Source organism: Papilio xuthus, unplaced genomic scaffold (genome assembly GCF_000836235.2).
Source record: "Papilio xuthus unplaced genomic scaffold, Pxut_1.1 DF826115.1, whole genome shotgun sequence".
Classification (NCBI taxonomy): Eukaryota; Metazoa; Arthropoda; class Insecta; order Lepidoptera; family Papilionidae; genus Papilio; species Papilio xuthus.
In genome coordinates, this window is record NW_013532534.1 from 6,076,917 (window position 1) to 6,098,076 (window position 21,160).

At 39.3% G+C, this 21,160-nt stretch overlaps 2 protein-coding genes across 5 annotated transcripts in view; one reads left to right on the top strand and one right to left on the bottom strand.

Annotated features, from left to right (window-relative positions):
* The first annotated feature begins 344 nt into the window (after positions 1 to 344).
* LOC106123521 (Polypeptide N-Acetylgalactosaminyltransferase 6) lies at positions 345 to 7,174 on the top strand. Of its 2 annotated transcripts, none has more exons than XM_013319909.1 (13): positions 345 to 564; positions 1,004 to 1,166; positions 1,239 to 1,290; positions 1,368 to 1,679; positions 3,568 to 3,756; positions 4,144 to 4,321; positions 4,438 to 4,555; positions 4,688 to 4,798; positions 4,879 to 5,037; positions 5,452 to 5,514; positions 5,617 to 5,753; positions 6,004 to 6,115; positions 6,445 to 7,174. In XM_013319909.1, exons 1-13 carry the CDS (start codon positions 542 to 544, stop codon positions 6,634 to 6,636), a joined length of 1,809 nt encoding a protein of 602 aa, XP_013175363.1. In that variant the 5' UTR covers positions 345 to 541; the 3' UTR covers positions 6,637 to 7,174. The 2 variants fall into 2 exon arrangements, with proteins under 2 accessions (XP_013175363.1, XP_013175364.1); XM_013319910.1 differs by lacking the exon at positions 345 to 564 and adding an exon at positions 781 to 908.
* Positions 7,175 to 8,530: 1,356 nt separating this feature from the next.
* Ten-m (teneurin transmembrane protein Ten-m) overlaps positions 8,531 to 21,160 on the bottom strand; it is a 176,135-nt gene continuing 163,505 nt past the window's right edge. For all 3 annotated transcript variants that reach the window (XM_013319642.1, XM_013319643.1, XM_013319640.1), the window contains 12 exons: positions 20,785 to 21,062; positions 20,494 to 20,710; positions 20,017 to 20,421; positions 19,584 to 19,919; positions 19,255 to 19,462; positions 17,976 to 18,192; positions 17,236 to 17,412; positions 16,734 to 17,142; positions 16,331 to 16,580; positions 12,458 to 16,244; positions 12,005 to 12,376; positions 8,531 to 11,896 (listed from right to left, as the gene is read on the bottom strand). In XM_013319642.1, the coding sequence (XP_013175096.1) occupies positions 11,540 to 11,896; positions 12,005 to 12,376; positions 12,458 to 16,244; positions 16,331 to 16,580; positions 16,734 to 17,142; positions 17,236 to 17,412; positions 17,976 to 18,192; positions 19,255 to 19,462; positions 19,584 to 19,919; positions 20,017 to 20,421; positions 20,494 to 20,710; positions 20,785 to 21,062 (7,013 nt within the window). In that variant the 3' untranslated portion in view covers positions 8,531 to 11,539. The remainder of the gene's footprint in view (positions 11,897 to 12,004; positions 12,377 to 12,457; positions 16,245 to 16,330; positions 16,581 to 16,733; positions 17,143 to 17,235; positions 17,413 to 17,975; positions 18,193 to 19,254; positions 19,463 to 19,583; positions 19,920 to 20,016; positions 20,422 to 20,493; positions 20,711 to 20,784; positions 21,063 to 21,160) is intronic.

Here is a 21,160-nt window from a genome sequence, read left to right on the forward strand (position 1 = left end):
TTATCTGTGGAATTCTCCAATTGGATTCCATTTGTTCTCCTTTATAGATTGACCAATAGGAAACAAACAGTTGTCACTTCTTGTCAGGTTATTCCAGGTTATTCATTCAAATCTTAGAATAAAAATAAAATTTTTGGGAAAGTTCTATTGAAATAATTTGAAAAACCCACAACATTTCTAAAGTCGCCTCCAGAGTTAAAACGTTAAGATACACTTTTAAACATTTTTTTTTCAATTCGGCCACTGTCAGAAAACGTTTTGTCTTTTCTACATTTGTCTATGGAAACTGTCCATGTCGTGGTTTGTCTCGGTTCGTTTTAAATCGGCAAGGCAAAAATAGTATAGCATGGTATAGCATTGTCATTCTGTTCTGTCACTGTCAAAGTCAAAGTAATTTTTGGTTTATAATAGTGTTGATAAAAATAAACAATCGAGTTTATGTATGATCATGATTTAAAATTAAATTGAAATGAAAATTTTACTTGTACGTTCTATTAAAACTCAGTGCCATTGATTGGATTCCACCGTTTGTTATTTGGTTATGAAATTCGAGTGGCTGTACCGGTAAGTTTTATTTAAAACTTTTATTAACGATCAAAGAAATAAATAAGTTCAGGTCGTATAAAAATGGTATTATGTATTTCGTAACAAAAATTGAAAAGCCTTACAATAAATTAATTTACCTAGTTAAACTTAAATTGATTTCGCTTATCAGGAGCAAGTAGATAGCTTGAATCAAAAATTAATCTTTGTGTTATCAACAAGCGTCACATTTGTTTCCTTTAAATTTTTTAATCAGTTAGGTTTACATATACGGAGCAATAAAGAGAATGGAATGAATAGGAAAATATAAAAAAATATACAAGGAAGAAAGTATACAGAAGAAGGTTTTTTTAAGCTTAAAACTAGTAATGTTACATTTCGATTCTATACTCAGTTATCTGTAAAATATGCTTCTATTGCCTAATAAAAGTTCATTGTCCTAACATACTTATTGTTTCAGCTCCATGCTTGTGATGCGTCGACAATTCTTAAAGTTGCTAAGACTACGGAACCTCCTTACTATAACCTTTTTGGTTATCTTACTTTATATACTAAAGACTTTTTATGGTATATACAAAAGTAACAGTGACCAAACGGATTATTTTATTCCAAAGAGTTTAAAGGTAAAAATATACATTTACATATTTAATTTTAAAAATTGGATAATGCTTTATAATGTAACTGTTTTATTATAGAAAATTGACTGGCACAATTATACACAAATTGAATATGAGAGAAAACGTCAGGGTGAGTTATTGTTATTTTATTAATTGAGATTACAGCATATTAATGGAAAAATAGACTAACTACTGAATGATTTGCAGGAATTGGTGAGCAGGGTTTACCAGCACGGCTACCTCAAACATTGGCATCACTGGAAGAACAATTGTACTCTGTCAATGGATTCAATGGAGCATTGAGTGATAAGATTGCTTTAAATCGGTCATTACCAGATATCCGTCATCCTGGTTGCAAAGAGCGCAAATATATAGAGTCCTTGCCAACTGTGAGTGTTGTGGTGCCCTTTCATAATGAACACTGGAGTACATTACTGCGTACAGCTTATAGTGTTCTTATCCGGTCTCCAGAGTTTCTCATCAAGGAGGTTTTCTTAGTCGATGATGCAAGCACAAAGGGTGAGTTGATATTCATTTACTCTGGTAACATTGATACATAGAGATATGAAAAGTTATTTGAAAGAAAGATGACACTGGAACCAATGCAATACATTTCAGAGTGGGTTTAAATTTTTCCAGTTGTTATCTTGGATTAGATTGACTGGAATTATGTAAACTGGCCATAAAATTTGGGAATTGATTATAAAAAAAAGCAAACCAGTTACTCATAATTTTAAATTTATTGATATTCTACATTTTCGTTTGCGTTAATTAACCTTTTTAATATTAAAAGGTAATTACATATACTAATGTTTGCACAGTTTGTTCAATATAAATATGTAAGTAAGTCTGAGTTATGTACACTGGTAAAGGTAAAAAAATAAAATGCTTTTATAATATCACCTCGGTAACAATAGAAATTTAATATTATTAATTACCTCAAATTGGTTAACCATATCTTATGCAAGTTATTAATATGATTTGTACGAGATTGTGACATTCCGTATTACATTTAAATAGTAACATTTTTAATTTTGTAAATCGGCTCAAAAGTTCACATACAAAGTGATAATAATATCATTATTACAAAATAATTAGATTGAAATGATAAGAATGATAAATATCTTAATCAAATAACTTGATAAGAAATGAAAATAACTTAGTAGACTCGTTTTATTAAACGCCGCCAAGTGGATATTTCTGTATACTCCTTGAATGTGTAGGGGTAAAAACCTACTATGCTTGTATCAAGGTTAAATAATCCAATTTTTTAAACATCCTGTATAGTACATACTTTTCTGTCTCTTTTTTGTTAAAGAAAATGAAAGAGATGACGATATAATTTTATGCGTGTATGGAAATTTATGATAAAGTGACATCATTTTTTTATATACACAAGAAACATTCAAAGAGGTTAACTATAAATAAATAGCAGTAAATTATCCAATGTTATTCACATTTCTTATCGATAGTTATGCAGAATGATTAAGTGTAAATAATAATTTAGTCATGTTAATTATACAGTGTGTTGTATTATCAGCCTTTATTTATAGAGTTTTCGAACTCAAGATTTAGGTGATTTAATAGTGGTAGAACCCGCTTTAACATCTTCGCACGAATTGGCCAGGTTCGTCCGGTGAAATACCACCACCACACAGAAAACAGGCGTGAAGTGGAAGCAATTCCGCGTTTCGTCTGATGAGTGTGCGTCCCGGAGGCCTAGTTTAGTCCTCTTTCCCTTCCCACCCTTTTCTTATAAGGAAAGGATGGGAAGTGGAAGTGGATTTTCCGGATGTGAGGATGCATGGGAAGGGAAAGTATTTTCTTTCTGTGCATCCTCTCCTCCGTCGATTAAAGGTAGGCAACGCATATGCAATTGCGTATGTCTATGGGCAACGGTCACTTCGCTACTACAGCGATTTCAGGTGGCCGCTTGCTCGTTTGCCATCTTATGATATAAAAAAAAGGCGACTGCTACAAAATCCCCGTTTAAAACATATTATTGTCTCTCTTTTGTCAAAGATAATGACAGAGACAGTATATTTTACACAGAGATTTTGGTCAGCGAAACCCTAGTGACGTTTCTTAAACCTGCAAAGTGCAACCACAATAATGACACTATACTTAATTTTAATTTCGTTAACATTGTATTAAGTAATTTTTATTTTAGTTATAACCGGAAATTCTCTATCTGTAGGTTTATCAATAGCGGTGGTAACTTTGCACGATACAAATAACGTTAATATGTAATAAAACAGTTTTAAACTATCAAAAAAATTATAACAAATAACGCATTGCCATCATGTATCAGACAAAATCCATAGTAAAGTTCTATTGTCAATTACAGTGATGAGTGGGAGCGAGATAGAATCATTTTAAACGTTTCTATTTCTAATTCTGATTGTAGATTTTCTAAAGCAGAAGCTAGAAGACTACTTATCTGAGCATCTGCCCAAGGTTAAGGTGGTGAGGCTAGCAGTGAGAAGCGGGCTCATAGCCGCGCGGCTGGCGGGCGCCGCGCAAGCCACTGCTGACGTCTTACTGTTCCTAGACTCACACACTGAGGCCACTCTCAACTGGCTACCACCATTACTAGGTAACCCTACCTACCTATGAAAATCTTAAAGACTAGACAGTCAGCTGCATAAATATGTAAAAAGCTACAGTAATTTGTATACGTGTTCTTTTAAAAATTATGTTTTCACGTATACGTCTGAATGTATCCGACGATTAGTACATGGTATTAACGAATACGTGCAAACATATTTTCAAAACGGAAGGCCTGTTGTGTTTAAATTTTTGAAAATATAAACATATTTATGCAGCTGACTGTACCTTAGTATTAAATAGAGCTTTTCCCTTTTGACGCATTTTCGAATAAATAATGTTCTCTCTTTTTCTATCTCTTTCTGATCCGATAGACGTGTTTTATCGAAGGTTAGGTTATAATTGTATCCGTAATTGTATCGTATTTGTATCGCAGAGCCGATAGCGTTGAACTACCGCACAGTGGTGTGTCCGTTTATCGACGTGATCGCGTACGATACGTTCGAGTACCGCGCACAGGACGAGGGCGCGCGCGGCGCCTTCGACTGGGAACTCTTCTACAAGAGGCTGCCCGTGTTGCCGCGAGACCAGCGGAATATGCCGGAACCTTTCCAGTTAGTGCAGCACTCCAATATTACATCATCTTTGAAAAAAACAGAAAATAACTTACTTCTTACTAATATTATACATGAGAAAGTTTGGATGGATGGATGTTTGTTCTCGTTTGCAGGAGTCCCGTGATGGCGGGCGGGCTGTTCGCGATATCTCGCAAGTTCTTTTGGGAGCTGGGTGGGTACGACCCCGGCCTTGACATCTGGGGCGGCGAGCAGTACGAGCTCAGCTTTAAGGTACTCGCACTCACGTATCTATACACAACTACTGACCTCTACAATTTTGTGTCTATTTGATACCATAGTGGTAATTCGCTGGCTCTTTAATTTATCTTAAGGTTTATGCAGTTTAAAAGTATTTTTGTGAAGATCTGGCAGTGCGGCGGACGCATGGTGGACGCGCCGTGCTCTCGCGTCGGCCACATCTACAGGAAGTTCGCGCCCTTCCCCAACCCCGGCCACGGGGACTTCGTCGGCAGAGTATGTTATTTCAATTACATACGATTTAACAAAATATTCACATACGAATACATGATATTTAATGAAGGTAATATGTACAGAATTACAGGCGCGTGGCGGAGGTGTGGATGGACGAGTACGCTCAGTACTTGTACAAGCGACGGCCGCACTACCTGCACATTGATACCGGCGACATCTCCCAGCAGAGGAGGCTGCGGGAGAAGTTGCAGTGCAAGTCCTTCAGATGGTTCATGACGCAGGTCACCATAGCGAGATATAAACTTTACAGCTATTTCGTAAGAGACTTACAAGGAGAAGAGGAGTAGAGGAACTAAAGTGGGTCACGCCCCTTTTTTTGGTATTTGATTTGATGAGATATCTTAAAATTACCCTCGGGGGGGACAAGGTTTTGTGAGGTTTCACCCACTAAAACCCTCTCGACGGCTGTCTTCTAGTACCGTCGGCGGAACTACGGGAAAACGAACCTGTGCAGAGACACGCCCCTAAGTGTGCTGTCCCCGCCCACTGCAGAATTGAGCTGATAAAATTTTAATCTTTTAATAGCTAAGATTGTTCTCTACATTTAATTTCTCATTCGTTATCTCTGCCTATCCCTCTGTGTCTCATCATTCTTCATTTTAATGTAATACAACGGTTTTTATTTTTATTTTCAGATAGCATTCGATTTAACAGCAAAGTATCCTCCGATTGAACCAGAGCCATTTGCCGAAGGAAGGGTAAGGACATTGGTGTAAAAATAAATTAACCGCTAAATAATTCTATGGCAATATTATAATATTAAAATGATTGTATATATTATTCGGATGGTATGTATACAGATAAGGCCGGCCACACACGGGCAGCTGTGCGCGGACATGCACCGCGGCGAGCAGGGCGAGGCCTTGCTGCTGACCGCCTGCGTGCGCGCACCCGACACTGAGCAGCACTTCCTGCTCTCCTGGCACAAGGACATCAGGCGAGTCCTGCACACCACTACTCACTGCTCACTGCGCACTGCGCACTGCTCACTGTTCACTGCTCACTGCTGATACACAGAACCTGCGCATTGAACTTGTTAATCATGCTCTTGGTGTTGATTTCTTATACAAAAGGACTCCCTAATTCACCATTACTCCTGAACTACGTATTGAAGTGAATTAAAAAACCAATAATAATGGTAAATTTATTCAAGATAATGCGAAACTTTATATTGTCATGTCTTGCAGATCAAAAGACAGGAATATGTGCTGGGATGTGCCGGACTCCAGACCGGAGCAGCCCATCATCGTGTACTCCTGTCACCTTGGCGGCGGCAACCAGCTGTGGAGGTATCATCCGGTGAGTAACATCATTCATTCATTCTTTTACAGAGGCACGACAACTAGACATATTTTTAGAGAATTCTAAACATTTTAACTTTCAACCATTCGCTCACGCATTCAAATATGTATTTAAGACTTGCCCCAGTAATCTCTAAATTAACTTCCCAACCAATATTTATCTGTTTTAAAATCCGACATGGCATAGATTGAATAGTGGCATTTTAGCACACAATGTTTGCATTTTTGATGTTTTCAAATAATCTTTTATTAAAATAAATTGCTATTGATTTTTGGCTTCTGGGTTCATACTTTACGGCAAATAATATTTTTTTAAATAACAAACAGACAACAAAACAATTAAAACACGGCGGCAACGAGAACTGTTTGGATTGGGATAAGACGAGTCGCAAAGTGTTCATCAACCGCTGCGATACTGTGGAGTCCCAGCGGTGGGACATCGACACTGTCAATGATGACGCCATGGCCAAGTGGGACAAGACGGCGCTCCTTGTCACCGGACCTATGGAATATTCTTGAACAATGTAACCTCACAACTCCACTGTACTGAAAATTGTCCAGTCCAGTCCAGTCCAGTCCCACAGTAAAAATCCATTAACCTGCCTAAAGATAAACCGAATCGTACGAATACCGCTCGCCAGTTTCAGAACGAGACGAACTTATGGCAAATACTCACTGACAATGGACTGGCTATAAGACGTATTGTTTTGTGCCTATTTGGCACAAAACAATACATTTTTGCTATTTTGGCGCTGATGTGTTTTGTGTCGGTGGCGTGGATTCGAACTAATGACATATAATAAACTGTCAAGTAACATCAACTGGCGAGCTTAAATCGGAACGAAGTCAAAGTTTGACAGCTTGGATGAAATCACTTTCCAAGCAATAACCTATCTACTTATAGAGGTCAGTGGACTTATGTCTAAATAAACATTGACTACGTCAGATTTAACACGACATTGTTTATAACCTAATCATATCTGTAAAACTCGGATATGTCCGATGTTTTTATGTTATTTAAAACAAATCATGATGTATATTTTTAGAGTTTTTATAATTTTAAAAGTTCCTATTTATGTTTATATACTTTTAAAATGTTTTCTGCGTAAATAAAATTATTTTATGTCAATTTACAATCGGTTATTTTTTATTAATTTTTATATATATATATATATATATAGTTTTTTTATATTTTTTGTTTAAAGATGCTAATTAGTCGATCTTGTTGAACATTATAAGATTAAAACTTTATTGGACAATATTGATTTGATTTTAAAATATTTATTGCAAATATTTAAATGTTTGTATTTGTTGTGTTAGATTTTCAGACACATTCATGAGATTTAGTGCATTTCCACTGACGTAATACATTTATTAAAATAACTTGTTATCTCTGTCCTTTCAAGGAGAGTGAGTGGGATAGCATATATGTTTTTGTTCACGTTCTAAAAGGCGTGGAAAGTAAGGGTTAGTGCACAAACGTAGTGCATTTTCACGTGCAAATTCCAATATCGTAGCATGTTCGTTAGGTCACTATAAAAATTTAAATGAATTTTAATTTATTATTATTTTTTAAAAGACAATGTTATATTAGAATTTGTAGTCGTTATTTTATTTAAAAAGTAAATGTTGATGTATATTTGCACAGATTAAAAAGATATTTTTTATATTTGTCTAACTAAATGTCTGTTGATAGATTGTATGTTGACTCTAGTGATTAAAGTTGCGTGTACAATATAATTATAAGTTTTTTTTATTGTATATATTATGTTTATATGTGAGGTTGAATAGATATTTGTATATTTGATAAAAACATATCACTAGTTGTATGAGAGCACATTAAAAATAAATTATTTTTATAAATCATCACCGTCTTTTTTATATTACTCATAACAACTGTACATATATGAGAACTGTCCTCTCGCTGCTTTCCAATTACTATAAAGTTTTAAATGGATGTAAGAATGTGGTGAAACGAAAATTCTATCGAATATCTTCTTAGTAGGGGTGTTGGTTATTTATCATTATCAGCTCACTATACATCCCCACTGAGTTGCTTTGAGCCTACCCTAAGTTTGGTGACTAGGACATAGTCAATGCTGGCCCAGTACGGGTAGACTTCATACATATTTTTGAATTTCATCGCAGATATGTGCAGGTTGCATTAAAATGTTTTCCTTCACCGTAAGAACGTCGAATAAAAGTACAGTAAATCGAAAATAGAAAAACACATTGGTACATCGCGGGATTCGAACCCAGGATATGCAGATTACAAGTCAAGTGCTTAACACCTGAGTTGCCGATGTTTTAGTTTGTAATTATTGAGTTTTAAATCTTTCTACATATATTTAAAAGATATATTTGGATAGGGTCGTGGTATAGGGATAGTCGAAATAAAAGAGTTTTCAAGTTTTAATGTTTTATTACATATTCCATTAGAATACATTCTATGTTTATTATTGTACATGCTTCCATCGTCTTTCACATGACTCACTCGCACTAGGAGCTCACGCCCGAGTGTCGCCGGCGCGGCGGCCATTAACATCCTGGGACCTACACGTCTTGTCTACAATACAAATCAAAATGTTTATCGACTCGGCACGACAAATCAGATCTACTTTATCGACGCCTCACATACCGCGCCTCTGAAGCCCTCTAAAATAACTAGAAGCTTTAATTGTCTATGGTATTATTGTTGACGGAGAACTATAGAAAACTCCCCGCCCCTTGACAACCGACAGATTATACAACTAATGAAATAAATCCATGCAATATGTGAAAGTTACGGATGGTAGTTAAGCGAAAGTTCATTTTTATTTCAAATTTAATGTTATTAGGAAAGTATCGGGGACGCGATGGCCACTCTGAACGATGGTACGGCTTCGTGCAGCCTCTAACGGCTCCGTGGCTCGCCCACTATATTACAATACAATTCATAATCTAAAACCTTACCGACGATAATTTATAAATAATCCAAGCGTACAGATATGTACAATATTTTTTTTACACAATACGATTTTAAGTACCTATTTACAAATTAGAATTCTTTATACACCATAAAAAAGATACGCTCTACTAAATATCACCGCGAAACGAATAACTACATTCACAATAGATATAATATATAATTGTATTATTCATTTAAATAAAAATACACCTTAAAGTTATTAAAAAAAGATAAGACGTATTACATTACAATGTATTGCTTTGTTTAGTCACATTTTGCAAAAATATCACCATCGCGTGGGTCCTTCGCTGCCGACCTTAGCTGACCTCTGGCGACCTCTGCCTCTACGGACCCGGGGCCCGGAGCTCACACAAACTTCTCCCGAGGTTTATTATAATATCTTTTTGTAAAAAATATCATCGACTCCCTATCACCGCTCACTCAGTCAACTTGCAATTAAATTAGTACCTCTAACATGAAATAGACACCACAATTTAAACGAGACACATTTATGGACATAAACTACATTTAATTACATTACATTTAGCTTCTTACTGACTTACGATTAACACGTTCACAGGATATACAATCTTATAATAATTAACTGAGGTCAATGCGCGTCTTAACTAGATGACATCTAACAGAATGAAGATGCAATGGTCTAATACAATTAGGAAGGACTATTACATCGTAGCTTCTAAAAATTCACGAGACCACAATATTTTATAACCTATAAAAATAACCTGTCAGACACTACAGTGACAGGGTGAAGAGGAAAAACTGACCTCTATAGTATCCGTTGGGCAGGTCGCTGCTTTGAAATGACTGGTTTTTCTACGTCCCGTCTTAAAAGCGTCTGTTGAAATTACTGTCGTCTAATTCTATCTCTATTATTAATTCGAGTTTCCAACACAGCTTCCAATCCCTACGGTTAGCGCCAAAATGGAGAAATTCAAATAGGCACAAAACACTACGGCTTATAGCCTGTCCAATGGAATATAGAGGTCATTGGAAAAGCGTGACGCAGTGACCACAGCTAAAATGCAAGAAAACATAAAAGTATGATCAGTCTCTAAGAAATTATGCAGTCTAGATAAGTCAGCAAGAAGTATGACCCTATAGTTTTACTGTAAATCTACATTTCGATTATTACACAACACATGCAGAGTGTACGTATCAACGTTTCCCATTATATTTATAACAAATTTTTCTATTAGCTTTAGGAAAAGGATCTGAGGAGATATAGAATATAAAAAGGTATTTGAAGCTCTAGGATGAGTCTATGGTAAGGTATATTCTTAAATATTTAAAACAATATAAAAAAATTGATTCAATAAAAAATAAAAAAAAATAAAATGAATTTGTAAAATTGCAGGCTGATTATAGAATTATATTCTTAGGCCATTTAATTGTGATATTTGGTGTAATGAGGTACCTACTACAATTTTAGTTTTAATAAATATATTATGCTTATAAAACTGTTAATAAATAATAATTAAAATATAAAATAATTAATTCATAAGTAATAGGCCCTCAGATATTGCAAATGTTTGTTATAAATTCCACTGTAACTTTTGTATAATACGTTTAAATATCAACAAGCTTATATAATAAGCGAATATTGGATTTTCTATTTGATTTTAAAGTTGCGAAATGCTTTTTGTAACGTTACTATACTATATAAGAGGTTTTGTAACAATAATATGTATATATTTTAATTAAAAAGTATATAAAATACACAAGGGTCATTTCGAAGACAAGCAATCGTATTTAAAGTATAAAATTATTGCTTAAATAGTTACAGTATTGCGAAGTAATAAAAGGACTTAGGATTAAATTACAAAATGAATAATTACAAGAATTAAATGCTATTTACAAATACTTATATTTACGGATAAAACGAAATATTTGGCTAGAATACATGATTTGCAAAATAATTGTAAGCGTTAGTTGGTATAGGATTAAAAATTATATAAAAATTGGTAAAATAATATCAAAAAAATCATTAATAAATTGTGATCGCATTTGAGTATTTTGGTTTCAATATTATGCTCAGTTGCTATTAGTTTCGTGTATGACTCGTTACCCTGTGAGTTATTTAGTGAGATTCCTCGAAATTATTTCCAAAACAGGAAGAAAAAATAACATTATAAATAAAATTCATAGCCTAAGTACGTAAGCGAATAAACTTCAGGTTCAGTTCCTACTTTCTACTTAACGAATAACTCACAAAGAATAAGTTTCCCACTTCCAGGACTAATCCGAATCTATCGATTTTATTCACGTACGAAAAACGGTCCAAAAAATACATCTACACAATAATCACAAGAACTCACTTTTTAGAGAAAAACTCACTTAGAGAACTTCAGTCCTGTAGAGTGGTGTAAACTAAAGACTTAGTAGTTTCCGAGCGTCCGCTGAGATTTGTGGAACGCGGAGTTGAACTCGACATATGTTATGGCACGTGAAGAGAACTCACGAGCGATGACGCGCGCGGCCACTCTTTCTCCTTTTCCGTCTACTGTCGCGAACGAACACGATATTGGCGGGGTCGTCGGCTAGCTGAGGGAACTTGGACACGGAATGGACGTCTTTGGCCGCCCAACCATCGACGATGCCGTGCGAGATGAGTTCCTCTTTCTCCTCTTCGGTCCAGGAGCCCCTGCCCTCCCAGCCGGCGGCCACCAGCGCCTTTTCCCGCTCCCAGGCGCGGGCGGCGGCGCGCTTGTGTGCGTGCTTCAATAACTTGATCCTCTCCTGAGCAGGGTCCACACCGTAACGTAGGACTATAACCGCCTGCGCGGAGCCTTTGCCCACCGCGTGCACTCGAACCTTCAATTACAGGAGTCATATTTCAATTTAAGAGACAGAAGGGTTGATGAAAAAAAATACAGCATGTAAAAAATATTTTAAGTGTAAGTGTAATTATATGGTACAAACCTCTGATCCCTGGTCGTTAGTTTCATCTTGCGATACATTGAACTTTCCGGAGAGTCTTCTCAGCTCCTCCATATCGTCTCGTATCTTGAGCGAATTATCTTTGACGAAGTAGAAAACATCCTGGTCGTGGATGCTGAAGTGCACGTCGAGGAAGTAGGAATTGTTGAAGACTGTGGTGATGACGTCCTCGACGACGCTGTTGGCGCCATCCGCAACACTGATGAACGCCTTGCCATCCACGCGCGAGATCAGCACGCCCTCGCCGAACACGCCGCGCTTGTATGACACCCGCGGGAGAAGATTCCTCGTTATAGGTTCCATTTTCAGAAGAGGTGTTGGCACGAAGTCTATGTCTGATAGTTTATCATTCACCTGGAATACAAAAATATAAATATAAGAGAGGAACATAGCATACAATAATTAACATAAATAATGTTCGATAATAACTCATACCTTTTCAATAATACACTGAAGTCCAGACATGACGCCGAAGTCGGGCGCCAGCTGCGGCGCCGTCACTGACGTCATCGGCTGGAACACCATATCGGTGATGTACTTGGCTCCCATCATCTTCTTCATGTCGTACCCGAACAGTTGCAGCCAGCTGCCCAAGTTCGTCATATACGGCACGTTCTGGTTCTTGTTTATCGGATCGTTGTTCTTGAATCGATAAATAAATATATCCGTAGGCAAGCTCAGCTTAGTTGCGAGGTGTTCCCAGCTCGGCGTCATCCATTGACCTACCACTGGGTCGTACAATCGATTATCCAAGTACACTAAATTGGTGTTGTAATCGAGGATACCACCATGGAAGTCCACGGGTACATAAAAGCCCGGATTGGTGTCCTTCACGATTCTACCGAAAGGACTACGCTTCAGTTCTTTTACAATATCTCCGTTTACATCGAATATGACAAGGGGCGATCCGTTGTGATCGGTGGCAACGTAGAACCTTTGGTCCTCCGTCTCAATGCAAGTGAGGAAATCTCTCTGATCGTAGAGGAATCTCACGGTCTTCTCGGCTTTGGTAAAGTGCATGTGCGTGATCAAATTGGGCGTCTGCGGATTCGTGTAGAAGAACTGAGTGATATTATTCTTGTCGTCCTTCCAGGCCACCAACCTGTTCCTGTCATCGTAGTAGTACCACATCTGGAACTTGTCCCTTTCGAAGGCGTGGACGAACTGGCCTCGTGAGTTGTACCTGTACTTTTGCTCACCGCGCCTGATGACGAAGCCGCGCCCGTCGTAGCTGCTGAACTCGAGGTCACCGTACTGCACTACTCTGTCGCCGATGTCATAACCGAGGTACCGCTTTTCGCCGCGCTCGATGACACCGATGACGTTGCCGTTCTCATCGTACACGTACTTCCAGTCGTCCTCGGAGCCGACCACCTCCATCAGGTGACCGTCATAGTTGTAGCTGATTCGTTCGTTCGATGTCGTATCGCCGATCATCAACTTCTTTGTTTTGATTCGATTTCTTACGTCATATTCCAATTCTAAACGGAAGACGTCGAAAGATTTGATGTTCATTAGGACCGTTTTGATTCTGCCGTGGTCGTCGTAGTCCGTAATGGTAAAGTACTGCTTGCTGGTGTCCTGCATGACGGAGCGGTTGAATGTGTTCCTGTATATCCTGAGGTCGCTGACGGCCTCCAACATGCCGAGGTTCTGGCTATACTTCAGTTTTAGCTGAGGCATTTCCTTGCTGTTGATGTTGGCGTCGATCATCGAAAGTCTCGCGTTTCCGTCGTATTGGTACTTGAAATGTGCGTTGTTCAAGCCGCTCTTCGAGTTGAATTTCATTTTCTCGTCCTTAAGTATGCCCGCGTGATATTTGTAGTCCTGTTTGAGTTCGTAGTCGGGATCGGTGATCTCGACATTCTTTACGAGATGAGTATTTTCGTGATATACGTATCGGATAGCGGAAGCGCCGGCTAGTATAGTTTCAAGTTTGCCGGTGTTGTCGTATACGTAGAGGATCTTGCCGGACTGGTGCGGGAAGATCTTGGCTAAGATGTGGCCATCATCATTGTATAGGATTTCATACGGATGACGATTCATCGGTGAGAAGTACTGATATTTAAAGTACCCCAGAGATGTCATCAATGCAAACGTGTGAATGTGGCCTCTCGGTGTTGTCAAATTCTGCAGAGCCCCAGAGTCATCGTAGTCCAGGAGGTAATCACTGCCCCGCGGCGTTGTCACTTTTAGTGGCAGGCTCGTGAACATGTCTCGGAAAGAGTACGCTAACGAGGAACTGTCCCCGTAACGTATCTCGTGCAACCTGCCGGCTCGATCGTATCCGTATGTCTCATTAAGGTCTCCCCAGCGCCAGCTAGTAAGTCTGTTGAACCTATCGTATTCGAGTTCCACCTCTGCGAAGATACCACTCCTAGGACCCCATTTGACCGGTCGTGCTGTTCTGTCGTACGTGACATTCAGGAGTTCTACTTTGTCATCCATAAATACGGCGACTGTCGAACTGTCTCTATCGTATTCAAGGGTAAGCAGGTTTTCGCCATTGACGCGTAACTTTCGACCTATCTGAGCAACAGCTTTGTTGCCCTTTCCTTTGTTAGATTGAAGTCTTCTTAAAAAGTAGCGCCATTCAAACCGATTTGCTAAATCTCCACCGACTTCCGTCCTTTGCTTAGCTGGGACAGGATAGCTCTCGCCCAGAATTGGATCAATTTCTGACAGAATAGTATATGGCACAGTATCTGTAGAAATGATGTGTCCCCATGGCATGCTAGAAGAAATACTTCCATCTGTTGATATAATAGTTCTCTTTTCTGCCTCCCCGAGTTTAGTATTTACAGACGAACCCTTTATGAGGATCGACATCGGTTTTCTATTGTTTTCGCTGACATGAACAGTGGCACCTTTAATACTAAGATCGAACGTGAGGTTGATAATTCTGCCCGTTGGAGTAACTGCTGAGGTCAGTCTTCCGAATTCGTCATACTTGTAAATGTAGCTTCTTCCTGTGCTGTCATACTTGGCCTTTAGCAGCCCACTCGTGCCGTGGTAGTCGAAGGTGACGTTAAAGTTGTCGGGGGTGCGCAACTCCTGCAACATCTTCATTCTAGACATTTTGAGCCGACATTTCTGTCCCTTTGTATTTTCTATCGAGTTAACGAGGCTGGAGTAATCCCGTAAAAGGAAGACTTTGTTGCCGGCAGCGTCAGTGACGGTGCTGAGTTTCCCGTTGCTTGTGTTGACCGTGTATGTGAATACGTAGTTGTTTTCTCCTGTCAATATATTCTTCGTCATAACGTGTTGACCGAATCGATTGAAAATATACATTTCTTGGGTATCGGGGGAGTAAATTTCGTATTCTCTTGCACCACTAGCGTCCGGGATGCTAGCCATCACTGAACGAATTCTGTAGTTGGCTTGATCTGCGATGTGAACTATGCCATCCGGGCTAACGATAACTGCTGAGATCGTGTTGAATTTGGAATTGGAAGCGAGGAAGTGGTCTGCTTCGAAACAATCGCAGCCCCGCTCCAGGCAATTGCATTTCGACTCGGCCCCGGCGTACAGTGCTATCTTGCCATCGGTGGTGATAAGGCGAACGCGATTGATTCTCTGGGAGTCGCTCTCGGCCACGTATAAATCACCGGCTGCACCAAATGCTATGCTTTGCGGCATAACAAGAGTAGCATACGTGGCTAGCTCCATATCGTACCCGGTGAGGGGCGACGGGCAGTGGAGAGGTCTTCCGGCTATAACTTTGACCCGACCGTCGGGAGCCATTTGGAGGATCATGTGATCGTCGATAATGTGGAGGCTGTTGTCGAGTGGGTTGATGGCGAGCTCCGTGGGCCAGCGCAGGTGAACTTCTTCGACGCTTAAGGTTCCTTCGCAGGGTATGGGCTTCCAGTGTGCTCTGTGCATATGATTTCCGATGACAGTTGTAATAATGCCGTCTCTATCCACCATACGGATATTGGTTCCATCGGCAAAATACAAGACGTTATCTATGGATACGGCGACTCCTTTGGGGTAGGCGAGCTTGGCGTCCCTGGCCAGGGCACCATCGCCGCAGTGAGCCTCGTCTCCTGGCAGACAGCGCTCTCCGGACCCCACCACGGTCTCCCAGTTGTGCTGAGGGTCGCTGTAGTCGCTGGTGTCGCGCACTTTGATGATCTGGTGGGACTCGGGGTCGGAGATGTATAGAGTGCCGTCCAAAGGCGACAGCGCCATGTGATAGCGGTACGAAACTCGGGTAGCACTGGAAATAAACAAATATTTATTAAGCTTTGTTAACATTAATGATGTGGAAAACATTTAATTTAAAGGTATAATAGGGTAACGTACTTGAGCTTGACGATGGTCCTAACGGAGCCGTCGGTGTCGATCTTGCGCACGAGGTTGAAGTCTCCGACGTAAAGCGCGCCGTCGGGTGCGGCGGCGAGAGCGACGGGCGCCAGCAGCCGCTGCCGGGAGGCGGGGCCGCCGCACGCCGCGCACTCGAGCGCGCGCTGCCGGCCGTCGCCCAGTGTCGTGATTATTACACGCGGTCGCTGCTTCAGGTAAATGTTTGCGCCGTCACCCTTTTGCAGTATACCTGAAAAAATAGAAGATGTTGAACAATGTTTAACAATAAAGTAACGACGTGGGAAAAATTTTGGTTTGCAATAAACACCAGAGTAATGAGCAGAAAATGTAAAGAAAAAAATTAGAGGCAAAGTGATTCACCGTATAAAGTATTAGTTTTTACCTTCGTGGAAGTTGTATCTGTGATGTATATCCAAGTTCCATCCGCCGACATCAGAGATACTCATGTCGTGTCCGCTCAGCTTAGTCGTCTGCACGTTCCAGATTATATCTTTGCAGTCGCTGTACTGGTATCCCACTTTGACCAGCGCCGTGGTGACTCCGTACACTCTTTGCCTATACACGTTCAGTCTGTTCCAAGGGTACGTAAACTTGATCACGGGATCCGCTTCAAATGTCTTCTCGAACAGTATCCCTTCAATTGTGATTCTCAAATGGATCAGCGCCAATGTGGGTGGGACTTTTTCTGGCGTCAATTGTAATTGTATAGTAGACAGGTAGCCAGCGGCCCGTGAGCTGTGGTACACGAGGTTCAAACCAGTACCTGGTATCTGGAGGCTTTCTTGTACAACCTACAATAAAAACAGATTAACAAATATGTCACAAAGATTTTAGTAAGCATCAAATACTTAAGAATAATTGCCATGGATTATAAGAAAACTTACCTGTGATTCAGCAAGTATAGCGCTCTTATCAGGGCAAGCGCCTTGAAAGCCGTGCTTCCAGGTGGCCAGTACGACTGGCTTCATCGCATCGTAGTCGTGAGCCAGGCAAGCCTGTGGGGGTCCCGTGCCGCCCTTCTCGTCCGAAGTCGTCATCACCACTTCGTCTATTATCACAACCTGAAAGATAGGATAGCTTGTTAACAATACTAATATTACAAACTGAAGACTGAATTTGCCAATGTACTTTTTTGTATTTTGTCTTCATGAAGATGCTTAAAGTAGTGTGAACAAAACAAAGTTGCGGACAGATTACTAGTTTAGTCATAAAGTTTTTGTCCAACCAACTTAGGACAACTTTATAAACTTTCAAGTTAAATTAAGAGTTGAAAAATCCTAATGCCTCTTTGATAGTCGCCTTGCATGTTTAGGCAGGGGAAAAATATTAAATTGCTTCATAGGAACTCGAGTGAAGTTGGCGGAGTTATTAACGTCGGCGGTCTTTGGAGATTGGATAAGCAACTGTTCAAGTGCTTTATTAATTCTACTTTCTTTAAACTTAAAGTAATCCCTAATGAAAATAACGGACTGAGGAAATTAAAATTAATACCTATTATAAGGCAATTTTATTCTTACGTATAATTTCAGTGGTTATGAAAAATGTACACCACATTTGAAGAAGTACTGAAAGTTATGATTTCACGGTTAATTGACATAATGATGTGACATCGTTTTATACAAACCTCGTTCCAAGGGACGAATACAACTTGAGTAGATCTTTTGAAAGGCGCTCGTCCGAAATGCAATGTCACTGCGCCACCTCCGTTCACCAGCAGATCGAACCAACCGTCTTCTCGGGTCAATGTGAACCCTTCCAAAGGCGTAGAGGTTGACACTCTAACTCCGACAAGGCCAGAGCCCAGTGACGTCACTACTCTACCTCTGATCACAGCCGAACGACTGGAAAATTATTTATTTAATGTAGTAATTTGAGACATTACTCTTGCAGATGTTTTAGCATATAGTAAATCTGTGCTCAAATTCAAAGTAATATGATGTAATAAGATTTTTGATATCTAAATATTACTTAAGGGCTTTAAGGGATTTCTAGAAATGTTCAAAAGTTCATTTATGTCAACTATTCAAGGTGAGAGGGTTCTATCAACTTTAAATTTTTAAGTTTACTAAAAAATTTACTACTATTTTGAATTGTAGATATCTATTTATAAATGTAATCAATTTTCAATAAAGTGAATCAAACTGTCTAGCGATGGAATAATTACTTGATTTACATATTAGTCATATAGTGATATATTATAAATATAATTAAATAAAAAGCATAACACAAAACTCACAGGACACGATTGTAGGTATCTATACATATAAACATAGTCATGCACACACCAAACAAATAAATTAGACGGCAATGTATAAACTAGATCGTTCGAAGTACGTGTCAGTACAATAAGTGATATTGTTATATAATAAAGAACACACACAATCCTACCTAAATCTCGCTAGATCTTACCTCGTGTTGAAGTGGTTCCAAAACATACTGCGCAGCAGAAAGACGAGAAATGACAAAGAATGAGTACCATTAGATACATTGTTAATCAGGAAGAAGGAAATAACAAACGTTAGTAGCAGCGATGTGCTTAGCTTAGTTTCTGATAGACAAATCCTTGTTCATGCAAGTGCCAATTTAGTAACCTTCGAAGAAGATGTTAAATTTACATTAAACTTCGATAAACATAAAATTAGTCGTATTTGTTACAATGTGTAAGGAGAAGAAACGAAACGGTGATACATTATCAATAAATAAAACATTAGGATTGACTGGGGCACAACATTGCGTATCTTATATAATAGATATTTCTTTTTTTTATATTTGTATTGAAGCACCTGAATGAAGAATCGTTTGTCATCGTATCGTTAGTAGTGGAAAATTGTTAAAATAGACATGTCAAATGATTCTTCTTTAGCCAATTAATATCACAGATAACATCGAACATCTAATCTCACCTTTCGTTGAATGTCTCCTGTTTTGCGTAGTTTTGGAGACTACCTTCATCGATGAGGAACTTCATTCTTTCAAAGAAGGAGGCTGTAATGGCTGGAGGTTGCTTCCTCAGTAAAATATCCGTTGGCTTAGGAGAAGACACGCAGAGCTGGCTGCCTTTACAGGCAGTACTTTGACAGCATTCTGGATCTTCGCAATCTATCAGGCCATCTGTGCAGAAAATAAATAAAAACACATGTTTTTATAGATGTATTTTTTCTGAAACTGAAACACACAATATGTAAAAGTAAAAATACCACAACTTTAAGATCAAAATTAATTGAGAATATACCTTTGTCATTGTCCTTTGAGTCATCACACACTTGTTCTTTAAGCGTGGTGCAGTCTGGTCCGTCCCAGCCATCGAAGCATTTGCATTCCCAGTGGCCGTCGTTGGCGACCCTGCACTGACCATGGCCCGCGCAGCCGCGGGGGCAGCCCTCCAGAGTACAGTGCCGACCGTTCCAACCAGATACACAAAGGCAAGTACCGTTCTTGCATTGACCATGATCGCTGCATCGAGAGTCACACAGTTTCGAGGTACAGTACTCGCCGGTCCATCCTTGATCGCAGATGCAAGATTCTCCAACGCAACGACCATGAGGCCCGCAGTCTAAGTCACACACTTCTGTAATATTAAAAATGATATGCACGGTAGAAAGTATTCATATCTTTTAAGTTCTAGACTCAGCACATCTGTACGATGCCATTAATTCTTATCTCACCTTTAGAGCAATCATCCCCAGACCAGCGTGCATGACAAGTGCAAGTCTGAGTGTCCACATCAAATGTTCCGTGGCCAGAACAATCCGGCAAACACTGCAGAGCATCCTTGTCCATTGTCGCACAATCCATACCCTTCCATCCTTTCTTGCACACACAAGCACCATCAATGCAAAAGCCGTGACCAGAACAGGTGGGGTGTGGACAATCGACGTCTTCACAAAATTTGCCTTTGTACCCGCGAACACACGAACATTTGCCATTCACGCAGTGGCCGTGACCATTGCAGTCGGGTACTTCGCATTCATCATGTCGCAGGGAACACTCTTTGCCCTTCCAGCCAGGATTGCATTGACATTCACCGTTAATGTATTCACCTCGTTGACTGCATAGTACTGGACATACACCTGGAATATTGACACATTAATATTTTTGTACAACAGTTTTAAATATCAATTCATTTCTATATGAAAACTTACTTTCGTTACAATCATCCCCTCCAAAGCCAGGTTGACATTGACAATGACCCATAAGACATTCCCCTTTCCCAGAACATCCATTAGGGCAGTTATGGGTCATATCTTCGGCAACGGCGGCAATAAAAGAAATTTCTTGTGGATCGCCGTCGTCGTTGTAAAGAGATAGGAACCAATGACCTTGCTCCATGTAATGTGTTACTTCTTTCTTTACTGATGGCTGTATAAAATAAAACACAATATTGATTTCTATGTAACATTTTTATGAAATAATACTTTGTGTCCTCTACTCACATGGGATGAACGGGTAGTTCTAGCTTTAAATCCACTTAATACTTCCAAGAAATGATATTGAGTGTGAGTGGGTAAAGCGTTCCTCCTTGCATACACTCCTATGGAAGCTCCGCGGGGAATCAGGTAATCGAATTTAACATAAGAAGCTTCCGATTGATAGAACTGCATGTTCCAATAACTATATGGAGGGATTTGTTTTGATAATTTTTCACCTAAAGTAATTTGTTTGAATGTCGTCCCATCGGGGGGAAATGATTGGGCTGGAAATGTTCGCGCACCTATAAGATATATAAAATGTTTAAGAACCAGTAAATTTGTAAATATATTATTTTCATTAAAATATTCGTGCAAATGTTTTGATGGAAATGATAAATAA

Excerpts from the sequence above, each read along its gene's own strand:
- LOC106123521 (XM_013319909.1), top strand. The coding sequence starts at position 542 with ATGAAATTCGAGTGGCTGTACCG. Across the intron at positions 1,680-3,567 it reads CGATGATGCAAGCACAAAGG|ATTTTCTAAAGCAGAAGCTA; the intron begins GTGAGTTGATAT and ends TTCTGATTGTAG. Across the intron at positions 5,038-5,451 it reads TCAGATGGTTCATGACGCAG|ATAGCATTCGATTTAACAGC; the intron begins GTCACCATAGCG and ends TTTTATTTTCAG.